General features: G+C 43.3%; 1 protein-coding gene across 3 annotated transcripts in view; it reads right to left on the bottom strand.

The window, feature by feature from the left end:
• Positions 1-12,309, bottom strand: part of IQGAP2 (IQ motif containing GTPase activating protein 2) — a 436,318-nt gene that overhangs the window by 358,693 nt on the left and 65,316 nt on the right. For 2 of the 3 annotated variants that reach the window (XM_068248829.1, XM_068248846.1), the window contains exon 1: positions 2,351-2,442. The exons of the other annotated variant lie outside the window; for it this stretch is intronic. In XM_068248829.1, the coding sequence (XP_068104930.1) occupies positions 2,351-2,423 (73 nt within the window). In that variant the 5' untranslated portion in view covers positions 2,424-2,442. Of the gene's footprint in view, positions 1-2,350; positions 2,443-12,309 lie in introns of those variants that run through there. 3 annotated transcript variants of the gene reach the window in all.

The raw sequence follows: 12,309 nt of genomic DNA, 5'->3' as shown, positions 1-12,309 counted from the left end.
ATCCTCCACAAATCGCAACTTAACATTTGCTACCGCCCTGTTTCATTTCTTTATTTTACATCCAAAGTATGGCACTTCAGCAATATAGTCATGCAGAATTAGCAGACTGCCTCAAATCTAAAGCCATTTGATTACCTGCAATCTGGCTTCACCCCAACTGCCACAGAAGGTAGCCAATGATCTAAAAGCATAATTCAAAAGTCCACCAATTTATTACTCATTCTTGTTAAAGGATTCTGAAAGAGCTCAACATCAGGTATGTAAGTGGCAGTTCTTGTCTGAGTCAGGACCGGGGCAGACTACAGTGTGATCCTCACTGATACGAAATTACAACTATAAAAACACTTTCCTAGCAGAAAATGGCTTCTGAGAGCAGGAAAGTGATAAAAAGAGTCAATATTTCATAGATTTTAGCTCTGGCATACTTCAATGAATGTGTCATTGAGCAAAAACAAAACAGTAAAACCTTAAAAAGTAGATTTAAATATAAAAAAAAATGTGGAATACATTAATTAAAAAGTCATTTTAGGAGGATAGATACAATTGTTTATTTCATTCGTTTATTTTCACCTCGGGTATCCTTTAAGGGCATAAAGGTCTACCTTTCTGGAAGGTCTTTCATGGTCTTATAGGAACTGCAGGTCCTCTAGACACAGTCTGGTGGAGTATCTTCGGGCTCTGTACCTGGACCCCGATCATTTCTCCACCAAAACATGATCTCTGGAACGTAATAAACGCCTCAGAATTGCAATGCTAGTTATGCAGATATAAAATGTGTCTCTTCCTCAGCTCCACACCTTACTACCCTTCTATCCAGCATCTTCAAATTCCTTTCTGTGCCTTTTATTTCATGACTTCTCACTTTTCTCTCTTCACAAAACGTCTCGAGTAAAAAAAACGTACTTGAAAATCTTACTGCGCAGGTGTGGCTATAGCCATGCAGGCGCAGTACGTATGCACTCGTGCATGAACAAGAGTGTGGTCACTATCACAAATCCAACAAGCTGTTGAATTTCAGGTAGTGAACCCATCCAGCTGGGCACTTGCTAGAGCTTGGAACAGGCAGTGCAGAGGCAGCCACTCCACTGAGTCACGCCGAGTGTTGCCATGGCAGCACTCAGATGCAACATGATGCCATTTTATACTGCCCGGTAACTGCACCCCATGCCATATCATACCCATGGGGCTACAAATGTTGCCATTCGGCTGCGTTGAATTGCAACTAAGATGTGGTTGGTTCCTGGCAGATGGGAGGGTGAACTGCCTGACAAGCGCACAGTTCACTCTCTTAAAGGAATAAGTCCAGTGTTGGAAAAACCAATATGAAATTCAGGAGCCACTCTGTACAATTTAAACAGCAAAAAGGAAGCCACCACTACAGTATATCTACGTCCTCTGTGACTTCATCTAAGCCACGAGTCAGTAGATATACGTCTTGTAGCAGAAGCAGTGCTGTGCAGGATTGGGCTTGCTCCTGTGCACATTTCTGGCACTATCTGATGCAGCACTAATTGGTGAATATATGTTTCCTGAGCTAATGAGAATGATTTTTACCATTAAAAATACTTTTATTTTCTCAGTTCATAATGAAAAATACACACTGTAGCATTATTTCAGAATCAAATATCTTCACCATAAATTGTGACCGGAACATAATCTAAGTTTTGTGATAAGCGGTACGAATAGCCAAACAAAAGTTGTGGTGTTTTTATCTACAGTAGCACTTTTTATTTTTAAACTGGAATTGGTAAAATTGAGAAATAATGTGTTTTTTCTATTTTTACCTTGTTTTCCCATTAAAATTCATAGAAATCAAAATTGTTCGAAGGAAAAAATGGCCTACAGTGAAAGCCTAGTTTGTCTTGAAAAAACAAAAAAAACAATATATACTGTATTTTATTTCTGTGTCATAAGTAGGGATAAAGTTATTGCCGATTAAATAAGGACATAGCTAAACTGTCAAAACTGATTTGGTCCAGAAGTGGGAAACAATGTCTGGATGCGAAGTGGTTAAGCACTCATTTCCATACCAAGAATCAGAGAGCAATGCGAGTAGTAAGCAGAATAGTAACTATGTTAGGGGCTAACTATAATTTGTAGGGCACACTGGCCACTTGACTCTTGTATTTGTCCACCCCAGGAATAAATTATCAAGTAGATTTAAATTTTCCCGAACCTCAGACACACACGCATACGCATAGACACACACGCATAGACGCACACGCATACGCATAGACGCACACACACACACACACACACACACACACACACACACACACACACAACTTCGCTATTCTGGTGTGGAGTGGGTGAGCAGCCATAATCATTTAAAAAAACTATCATAACTGACCATCTGTATGTAGCGTATGGATTCCCCACATGGAAATGACCTGCTTCCAGCACTGGGCCTCCCGTTCTTCCATCAAGCTAGTCACTGGATGCCTGTGCACAATCCTAACGTGAGCCGACTGACTGCACCTAGCTGAGCTCACTCCCGCTCATAATGCTTCATAATTACTGCATCAAGTCCTGAGTCTAAAACAAGTAAATGATTACTAAAGTACCAAATAAAACATTAACCACTTTAGCAAATTAAGTCCGTCTCTGCAAGAATGGCTACACAGCTATCAGTGGACAAAATTATGCTCTGCTCGCTAAAAATGCCAGCTATGACAGTAAAGAGGAACTGTAGTTAAAATAACATGAGTAAAATTGCTTATTTTTTACAATATTAATTTATAAAATAATTTAGTCAGTGTTTGCTTTCCTCGCCCCGATTTACTTTCTGAAATGTATTACTGGCGGCAACATCTTTAGAACTGGAAGGTGATCACTGTGGATTGTTCATTTACTGAGAGTTCCCCCTAAATTGTCCCTAGACTACAATAGACATGACTATGGTAGGGATTAGGCTGTGAGCTCCTTCTGAGGGACAGTTAGTGACAATAAGCTGTAAATTGCTATGTAAGATGTTGGTGCTATATAAATACTAATTAATAAAAAATAATACCTGGTCTACCAGGTCATGGGGAAAGTAAAAAATGTTAGAGAACCCGAGGTGGGTTCTAAGAATCCAATTAGCACACAGAGGCTGGGTCTGAATATAATGCCCAGCCTCTGTTGCTATACTGTTTCCCCCAGGCGCCTCCCCCCCCCCCCCCCCTGCGCTCTACTGTCCCCTATAAATCACACAGCTGAGCTAGCGACATCGCTGGCAGGCTGTTTACATCTGCACTGTCACGCTCCCCGCCTCCTGTATGTCACCACTCCCCGCCCACCTCCCTTCCCTCCCTGCTGATTGGAAGGAAGGGACGCAGGCAGGGAGTGGAGATATAGAGGAGGCAGGTGAGCGGCAAGAGTGACAGTGCAGAGGTAAACAGCCGGATAGCGACACGCTGCGTGTCGCTAGCACAGTGTTTTATGTATGTGGGATAGCAGAGCGGGGGGGCGGGGGGGGGGGGGTACAGTATAGCAACAGAGGCTGGGCATTATATTCAGACCCAGCCTCTGTGTGTTAATAGGATTCTTAGAACCCACCTCGGGTTTGCAGAAAAAAAGTCGCTGAACTCTGTAAAACAGAAAAGGGATAGAAGAAACTATCCAAGGAATTGAGAATGCCAATCAGCAGTGTTCAAACTCTAATTAAGACGTGGAAAATGATGGGTTCTTTTAAAGTCAAACCACGGTCACGTAGACCTACTAAGAAATTTAGCCAAACTGCCAGAAAACAAATGTTCAGGATACAAGGAAAAACCCTCATAACTTCAGGTGGAGTACAGGACTCTGAAAAATGTGGTGTGGCTGTTTCCAGAGGCACTATAAGCAGGCACTTGAAGAAAAATGGGCTGCATGGTCAAGTTGCCAGAAGAAAGAATTACTACACAAATACCACAAAGTATCCCGCTTATAATATGTCAAACAGCACAGAGACAAGCCTCAACCCTTCTGACACAAAGTCAATTGGAGTGATGAGAACATTTAAAACGTTTTGGCACAACCATAAATGCTACATTTGGAGAGGAATCAACAAGGCCTATGATGAAAGGTACCCCAGTGGCTGAATTGTGTAATGGTTAAGGTCTCTGCCTCTGACATAGGAGACCTGGGTTGAAATCTCCGCTCTTCTACACAGAAAATTTGGTCAGAATTGATGGCAATGTGAATGCAGTAAGTGATCAATAAATCACTGGAGGAAATTTTGCACTCATCAGCCAGGAAGCTGAACATGGGACGTACTTGGACATTCCAACATGACAATTATCCAAAATACAAGGCCAAGTAGAACTGTCATTGGCTACAGCAAAATAAAGTGAAGGTTCTGGAGTGGCCATCTCAGACTCTCGACCCAAATATCATTGAGCCACTCTGGGGAGACCTCAAGTGTGCAGTTCATGAAGACAGCCTAAAGGTGGGTACACACATCAGATAAAAGTCTTTGGAAAATGAAAGATCACAGACCAATTTTACCCCCTTCCGTGTAGTATGAGAGCATACGCTACACAGACTATTCTATTGAGCTGAACTCCCCATCAGATAAAAATCTTTGCAAGATGCTGCACACAAAGATGCTGTACACATGCAAAAGATCCGTTCCTGCAAAAGATCCGCTCCTGCAAAAGATCCGCTCCTGCAAAACGCATTCATAGTCTATGATATCTGCAGATCTCATACACACCTTGTTTAACGGACAATCATCTGCAGATCAGATCCACCAGGATGGATCTTTGGATCTGCAGATGAAGGTCTGTTAAACAAGGCGTGTATGAGATCTGCAGACATCATAGACTATGAATGCATTTTGTAGGAACAAATCTTTTGCAGATACTGATCTTTGGCAGATACTGATCTGTTGAATGTGTACAGCATCTTTGTATACAGCATCTTCCAAAGATTTTTATCTGATGGGGAGTTCAGCTCAATAGAATAGACTGTGAAGGTATGGCTCTCATACAACATTGAAGGGGATAAAATTGGTCTGTGATATTTCATTTTCCAAATACTTTTATCTGATGTGTGTACCCACCTTTAGGCTGGAAGCTTTTAGCCAGGAAGAATGGGCAGCTTTACCGCCTGGAAAGATCTACATCCATAACTACAGTACCACAAGAGACTTCAAGCCGTTGTTGAGGGGGCAATACACAGTATTAGGAACTGGGATATGTAAACTTTTGATCAGAGTCATTTGGGCAGTTTTATAGTGATTATGATTTATTTATGAGAGTAAACAGTTTGACGATAAATGGCTTCAGCCAACCACTAACCATGAGTGAAAGAAAGGTTTGTGTGTGATGCTAGGTACACACGATACAATTCTCTGATAGCTTTACAGTCAGATTGATTATTTCCAACAGGTCCGATCTGATTTCCAATTGATTTTCCGATTGATTTTCCATAGAAGTGAACGGAAAATTGATTGGAAATCAGATCGGACCAGTTGGAAATATGACAATAAATCTGTCAAAAAAATTGTATCGTGTGTACCTAGCATTCATATTCTATATAAAATGGTTAATGCTGTGAACACACGTTACTTTTTTCACCCGATTTCCCGTGTGATCGATAGTACAAATGGAATCGCAACCAAAATCGGAAGCCTTTTCCAGCACACTTGAGCGATTTTATGGGCAGAATCAAGTGTGGTTTCGATCGAAATAGTATCGGACATGTTGAAAATAAACAGTAGAAATGACTACTATCTTATCGTGTGTTGGCGCGATCAATGAAGCGGCTCGATTATGTGTATGATATAGAGGCGTTCAGGGGGCCGTATCTGAGTGCACTGTCATCAATAGTGGGCGTAATTAGTCGAGAACATAGTAAAAAACGGAAGAGATAACATACACGTGTCGATTTTTGGTTGAGATACGATTTGTAATATTGATCGCACGGGAAATCGGGAGAAAAAACATAACGTGTGTTCCCAGCATAAGAGATCATAAATTCTGCAGGGGAATGTAAAATTAGGAGCACAAAGCATAACTGTATATGTTGTTGCGGTTCCCCTTTAAGAATCCCACTGACAAGTGACGTGCAGTCTCACAAGAGGATGACAAGTGGCAGTAAACATAAAGACAGACAAAATTAGACCAACGATAAAGCGCTTTAGTGAGTCACAAATTGACACATTAGCAACAGATGTTCTCACTGCGTAACTCCTCTTCAATGTCAGTCGCACATGAATGTCAGTATGTTTCCTCCTGCCTTGATTTGTTCCCATGTTAACTGCTAATCATCTTGGCAGTTAGGTGAATATGTGTAGAATCTTATTCTAGTGATGTTACATTATTAACACACACTGCAAGATCTGCAGTAAAGGCTCCTATACACAAGCAGATCGGCTGCCTGACACATCTCATTAATAATGCAATTACTTTGCATTATTGATTTTGCTTCAGAAACTAACCATAATAGTGCAAGGTTACATGCAGCAGGTTAGACAGGAGCCAGCCATCCATCAGCCACTTGCCTACCCTGCTACAGGTACTCAGAGTCTGCTGCCTCTACTGCTGCTGGAATGTAATGATCACTCAGGCCCAGTGCACACCAAAACCGCTAGCAGATCTGCAAAACGCTAGCGGTTTTGGGAGCTGATTTCAGAGCGATTCTAGGTATGTTTAGAGAGATTTTCTAAACATACCTAGCGGTTTTGGGTGCGTTTTTGTGTAACAGATTACACAATTGTTTACAGTAAAAGCGGTTACTGAACAGCTTCTGTAACAAAAATGCCTGGCAAACCGCTCTGAAGTAGCGTTTTTCAGAGCGGTTTGCGTTTTTCCTATACTTTACATTGAGGACGAAACGCTTCCGAAAACCGCAAACGCGCAGCAGGAGGCGCGTTTGCGGCCTGGCAAAAACCTCAAACCGCCCGTGTGCACCATCCCATTGCAATACATTAGCCAAGCGTTTTTCCAGGCGGATGCGGCCGGCGGATCGCTCCAAAAACCGCTCGGTGTGCACTAGGCCTCACTGCCCAGAGTAACAGATTGCCCAGCAAGCTCATAGTGAACCAGAACCATTTAATAAGGAGGCTTTTTTTTATCTCTTTCAGCCCCTTACACACTCCAGTGAGTTCTGGTTCACCATGAGCTTGCTGGGTACTCTGTAACTCTGGGTGTTTCAAGTCCAACCCATACAGCCATATTAATCCATGCCATGCACTGCTGAGGATCAACCAATCCAAAACAGGCTCTGCACAATTAACAAGCTGACATCATTGCATTCCAGCAGATCTGGAGGTGTGTTTAGTTCTCAGGGACACCAAAAGGACGATTTGCATATTCAGCAGTGATGCATTATGGGACGCCTCATATGCCCACTCCAACCTGAATAATCACAAATAGCTTCTGTTTAAGGCTGGGTGCACACATAGCATAACAGGAAAGGCTGCGTTTTAGGTCACGTTCTCATTTTATGTTGTGTGCATTTTTGCTGCGTTCTCGTTTTTTACCGCAGTATTTTTCATGCGTTTGGCGTTCGTATTAATGCACATGCAGTTTGCATCTGCGGTTTTCATTATATTCATTCATATTTCCACTTATGCAAATCACTATGAAGACAATAGGAAGCTGGAATACATCACAAAACAATTTCTTGGGGAAAAACACATAAAATTGCATGGAAAACACATGAAAAATACATACGATTGCGTTGCCATTGACATTCATTATATGAGTTTTTGCATAACATGCAACAAAACCAGCGTTATATATAAAACGCATATTCGTTTTTTGTATGCATTTTTCCTGCGCCCTATAGACTTCTATTAGCGGCAAAAACGCAACATTTTCCGCAATGCTAGTGTTTCTGCTATGTGTGCACCTAGCCTTAAGCAGACAAAATTTTGCCCAGAGTATCCAACCATCCTCTCAATGCTCTACTAGTGCAGTCTGCCAGTCATCTTTATGATTTCTTAGAAGCTGAAGTGGAAATATTAGCAGAAAGAGGAGTTGAACAGTTAATACAAATTAACTAGTTTGCTGTTTATGTTTGTTTTTGCTCATAATGGACAGGTGGCTAATTTGATATTTGTTATCTCTCTCTATAAGCCTTACTAATTTGAATTCAGACACTTCTGGCTGAACTACGGATGTAAAATCTGCTGGGCTGTCATGAAGAGCTATGCAGTGCATGGCTACCGGATATCACACAATTCTCTATTTCTGACACAATGGTTTTGTGGTAAAGCTGCCCACAGACGAGAGGTGCAGCACAAACACCTATTACTGCATATCAGTCTGCATAGAAAAACCATGTCCAACGTGTTAAAGAAAATGTGTGGCGTTTTTTTTTCTTTAAGTTTGATACTTACCTATGGAGAGGGAAGGCTCTGGATCTTGAGCCTTCCTGTTCCTCTCATGGTCCCCACGTGCTTTTTCTGGTTCAAATTTGCTGCCTCCGAGAGCCCAACGAAGCGCATGCGTCTCCGAGTGCTTCTGAGGACTGGTGGCTCCGTAATGCGCAGTAGGATCCCCGAAAGTGTATTCAACCAGTTGGTCAAATATGTGCAACAGAGGTGACACCGTTGGAACGAGGGGACTGTGAGAGGACAGGAAGGCTATCAGGAACCTTCCTTCTCCATAGGGGAGTATCAAACTTTTTATATTAATATATATTTGCTTTAGGGTCCATATGCAATTCACTTTTTATCCTGAGTTATCTCCAAGGAGAACATTTTCATATTCTCTTTAAAGGGATACTGTAGGGGGGGGGGGGGGGGGGGGGGGGGTCAAGGGAAAATGAGTTGAACTTACACGGGGCTTCTAACGGTCCCCCGCAGACATCCTGTGCCCGCGCAGCCACTCACCGATGCTCCGGCCCCGCCTCCGGTTCACTTCTGGAATTTCAGACTTTAAAGTCTGAAAACCACTGCGCCTGCGTTGCCGTGTCCTTGATCCCGCTGATGTCATCAAGAGCGCACAGCGCAGGCCCTGTATGGTCTGTGTCTGCGCAGTACACTCCTGGTGACATCAGCGGGAGTGAGGACATGGCAATGCAGGCGCAGTGGTTTTCTGACTTTAAAGTCAGAAATTCCAGAAGTGAACCGGAGGCGGGGCCGGAGCATTGGGGAGTGGCTGCGCCAACACAGGATGTCTGCGGGGAACCATTAGAAGCCCCGGGTAAGTTCAGCTCATTTTCCGCCGACCCCCATACAGTATCCCTTTAAAATAACTTTTAGGGCTTATTCACAGTGGGACATTGCAGAGCTGTGTTATAAACTCTTATAAACGTAGCTTACCGCACTGCAATGCTAATCCTATGGGTCGTTCTGTGTGACGTTAGCAATGCATTGTAACGTGTAGCTCTAAACGCACCCGGTACCTGGTACAGGAAAGCATGCTTTTCATTGCCTGTATGCTTTACTGTACTTATGGTATGCGACGTTAACGCAGCGTTAATGTGAGGTACCACTTTTGCGCTGTGTTGTGACTTTAACGTCACATTACAACGCAACATCCCACTGTGAATAAGCCTTAAAGAGACTGTATAAAAAATACACAAAAATAAAAAAAAAAAAAAACACTCCCCTGGGGGTACTTACCTCGGGAGGGGGAAGCCTCAAGGTCCCAATGAGGCTTCCCCGTCCCCTGTAGCTGCAGGCAATCCAGCGCTGGCTCCCCAGAATCCTCCCAGAATCCTCCCCCGACAAGCCTGACGAGATTTACTTACTTGTCCGGGATCCAGCGCAGAAGCAGTAGGGGCTATTCCTTTGGGTAAGGGGGAAATGGCCGAACCCAATCGTATCCGCTCTACTGTACGGATGCAAAAGGACTCGCACCTGCGCAGTAGAGTGGATCGATCGGGTTCAGCTATTTCCGCCTTACTCGAACAAAAAGCCGCTAGTATGCCTGTGCTGGATCCCAGAGAGGTAAATATCCACATCTCCGCACTTTGGGGTGGGTAAGTATCTGGCTTTTTTTTTTTTAAAGACTCAGTTCCCATTTACTTGAAATTGGACCCGGATTGCACTGGTGGGCGACAGAGGGGAGACTGAACTGCTCAGCAAGCACGCAGTTTAGCCACTTATCTGAAAGAGGCTGAAAGCAGGCCAAACACAGTGGACAAACCTCTAAAAGGCAAGTTTTTCATGTTAAAGATATGGTAAATAAAAATAAAAATCTGATTCTTTTGCAGGTTTATAAATACATGGGAAAGTTATGCTGAAAAATCAAATACCTCTTGTCTAAAATATATTGTCTTCAACACACTGCGCACTGCCTAATTTATGGACTTAAATTTCAGCCAAATAAACACTGCCACAATTCAATCATAATGGTTCCCACTTGATGATTCCAGTCATCTCTTCAGCAGAAAGAATTCTGCTCTTATTAAAATCCAGGATATTGTTTTCTGACAAGAAGCTGGTGAAATTACTACACGCATTATCCTTTCCATGCAAACAGTATTTCTTCTGTTCACTCTCACCCTATAAACCACATTATGAACCAGGACTTCTCTCATGTGACTTGCCCAACAACTCATACTGGCCAAAACATCCTAATGCTGGGCATACACGGGTCTATCCGGCGGCCGATTAGCCACCGGATCGACTCCCGCCGCGTCCCCGCATGCCCCCGAATCGGTTCCCGCTCGTCCCCGTCGGCACTTCTCATCACCCGCTCGATTTGCCGCTATTGTCCGCCTGCGGGGATCGAGCACGGAATTAATCCCCGCACCGATCGGACACGTCGGATATTATCAATCAAGCCATCAGCGGCTCGATTGATAAAAGGGGGCATCGAGCCGTGTATGCCCAGCATAAGACAATAGGCAGTACAATGCAATGATCCCTCAACTCAGAGCTGCTGTGATTGCCTAAGTGGCAATGAGCAGCAGCAGATGGCCAAAAATAAATATTGCACTTCTAGACCCACCCCAGGCGTACAGTTCTATTCCCATGAACAGGGGAGTACTCCTATGGTGAAACATCGTCTGTCAGAGATGATAGACCACTGACCAGCCACACGTTTTATCAATAAATGTACGGCACTGAGCAGTGTGACAATGGGCAAAGCCACTTGACAAAACTGGGACAAAAGTGGTACTCCATCCCCCTTCCAACAATTAACTAAAAAACAAAAGGCAATGTTTATATTTCACACCAATCAACACAATTAAAGAGTAATAACACTAACAGGGAGAGGAGGAAGCTTAGCCTCCCCTCTCTTCCAGAGTCCCCATACCACATGGGCTGGTATAGCTCCGGGGGAGTAGCCCCACACGGTCTGTGCTCTGCATTCTGGCTATGTCAGCCTGCATGGGGAATAAGTGGTTAGGGCTCAGCCATACTATAAGCGCTTTTCTGAGCGCTTGTGCTTGATTAGTGCTTTCTGAGCGCTTTTTAAAAATCGCTCCCATTCACCTCCATTAAAATCGCGGTAATTTTTTTTACCGCAATATTAATGAAAGTGAACGGGTGCAATTTTTAAAAAGCACTCAGAAAGTGCTAAACAATCACAAGTGCTCAGAAAAGCGCTTATAGTGTGGCTGAGCCCTTAAAGAAGCTGAGGGGGAGAAGGTGGCACATCTTTCATTTAAGTTTTTATTGTCCAAACAAATTAGTAAATTTGACAGGGATCCTTTTACAGCAATATTGCGCCTGTATAGCAATACCTGGCCAAAGTGTTGCCACAATTCCATGGGGTTTACAGGTGGTCATTACACACTGCGTACTGATCACCTAGAAACCCTGTCATGGAAAAAAAATTCCCCTTGCGCCCAATGTTAACATACCCAGCAAATTAGCATGTATGGGGCCTTTGCCATTAAATGTTAAAATAAGTGGCCATTGACTTTACCACCACTGCATGCATGCCTTACCAGAATCCACCCAGGTGTATAGGAGAAGAGAAAGTGAGAGCAGCGCGATGGTGCCACTGACTAGAGTATAGGTACCGCTGCTAGCTAGTGAGTGACAATTTCCAGCACTGAGGAATATAAATATCCCTGTAATATCATATTCATCATACAAGATAATGAGGCTTCTGCCTATATTTATCCAGCTTCTGTAAACAGCTGCATCTCAAGGGTGGGGAGGATAAAGTTCCCCAACATTATTTCATGTGAACTTCAGATATTGCTCGAACACAGCACAGAAGCGCACAATCGCTTGCTTGCCGGAGTCTAGACCAGCTTATTAGGATTGCTATGGAAACAGCTGAGCATGTTCTGCATGCTAATTTACCACTCAATCTAGGTGTATTTTTATCATGTGAGATTTACAGCAGATAAGCAAATGCTGCTGAAATATCGGATTTCCCATCACAAAACAAGTTTCTCAGAAACTGATAGGTCACGGTTATCAAGGGAACC

The sequence above is a fragment of the Hyperolius riggenbachi genome, chromosome 1 (assembly GCF_040937935.1).
Source record: "Hyperolius riggenbachi isolate aHypRig1 chromosome 1, aHypRig1.pri, whole genome shotgun sequence".
Lineage (NCBI taxonomy): Eukaryota > Metazoa > Chordata > Amphibia > Anura > Hyperoliidae > Hyperolius > Hyperolius riggenbachi.
The sequence above is the reverse complement of the archived record's forward strand: the minus strand, read 5'-3'. Positions and strand labels throughout refer to the sequence as shown.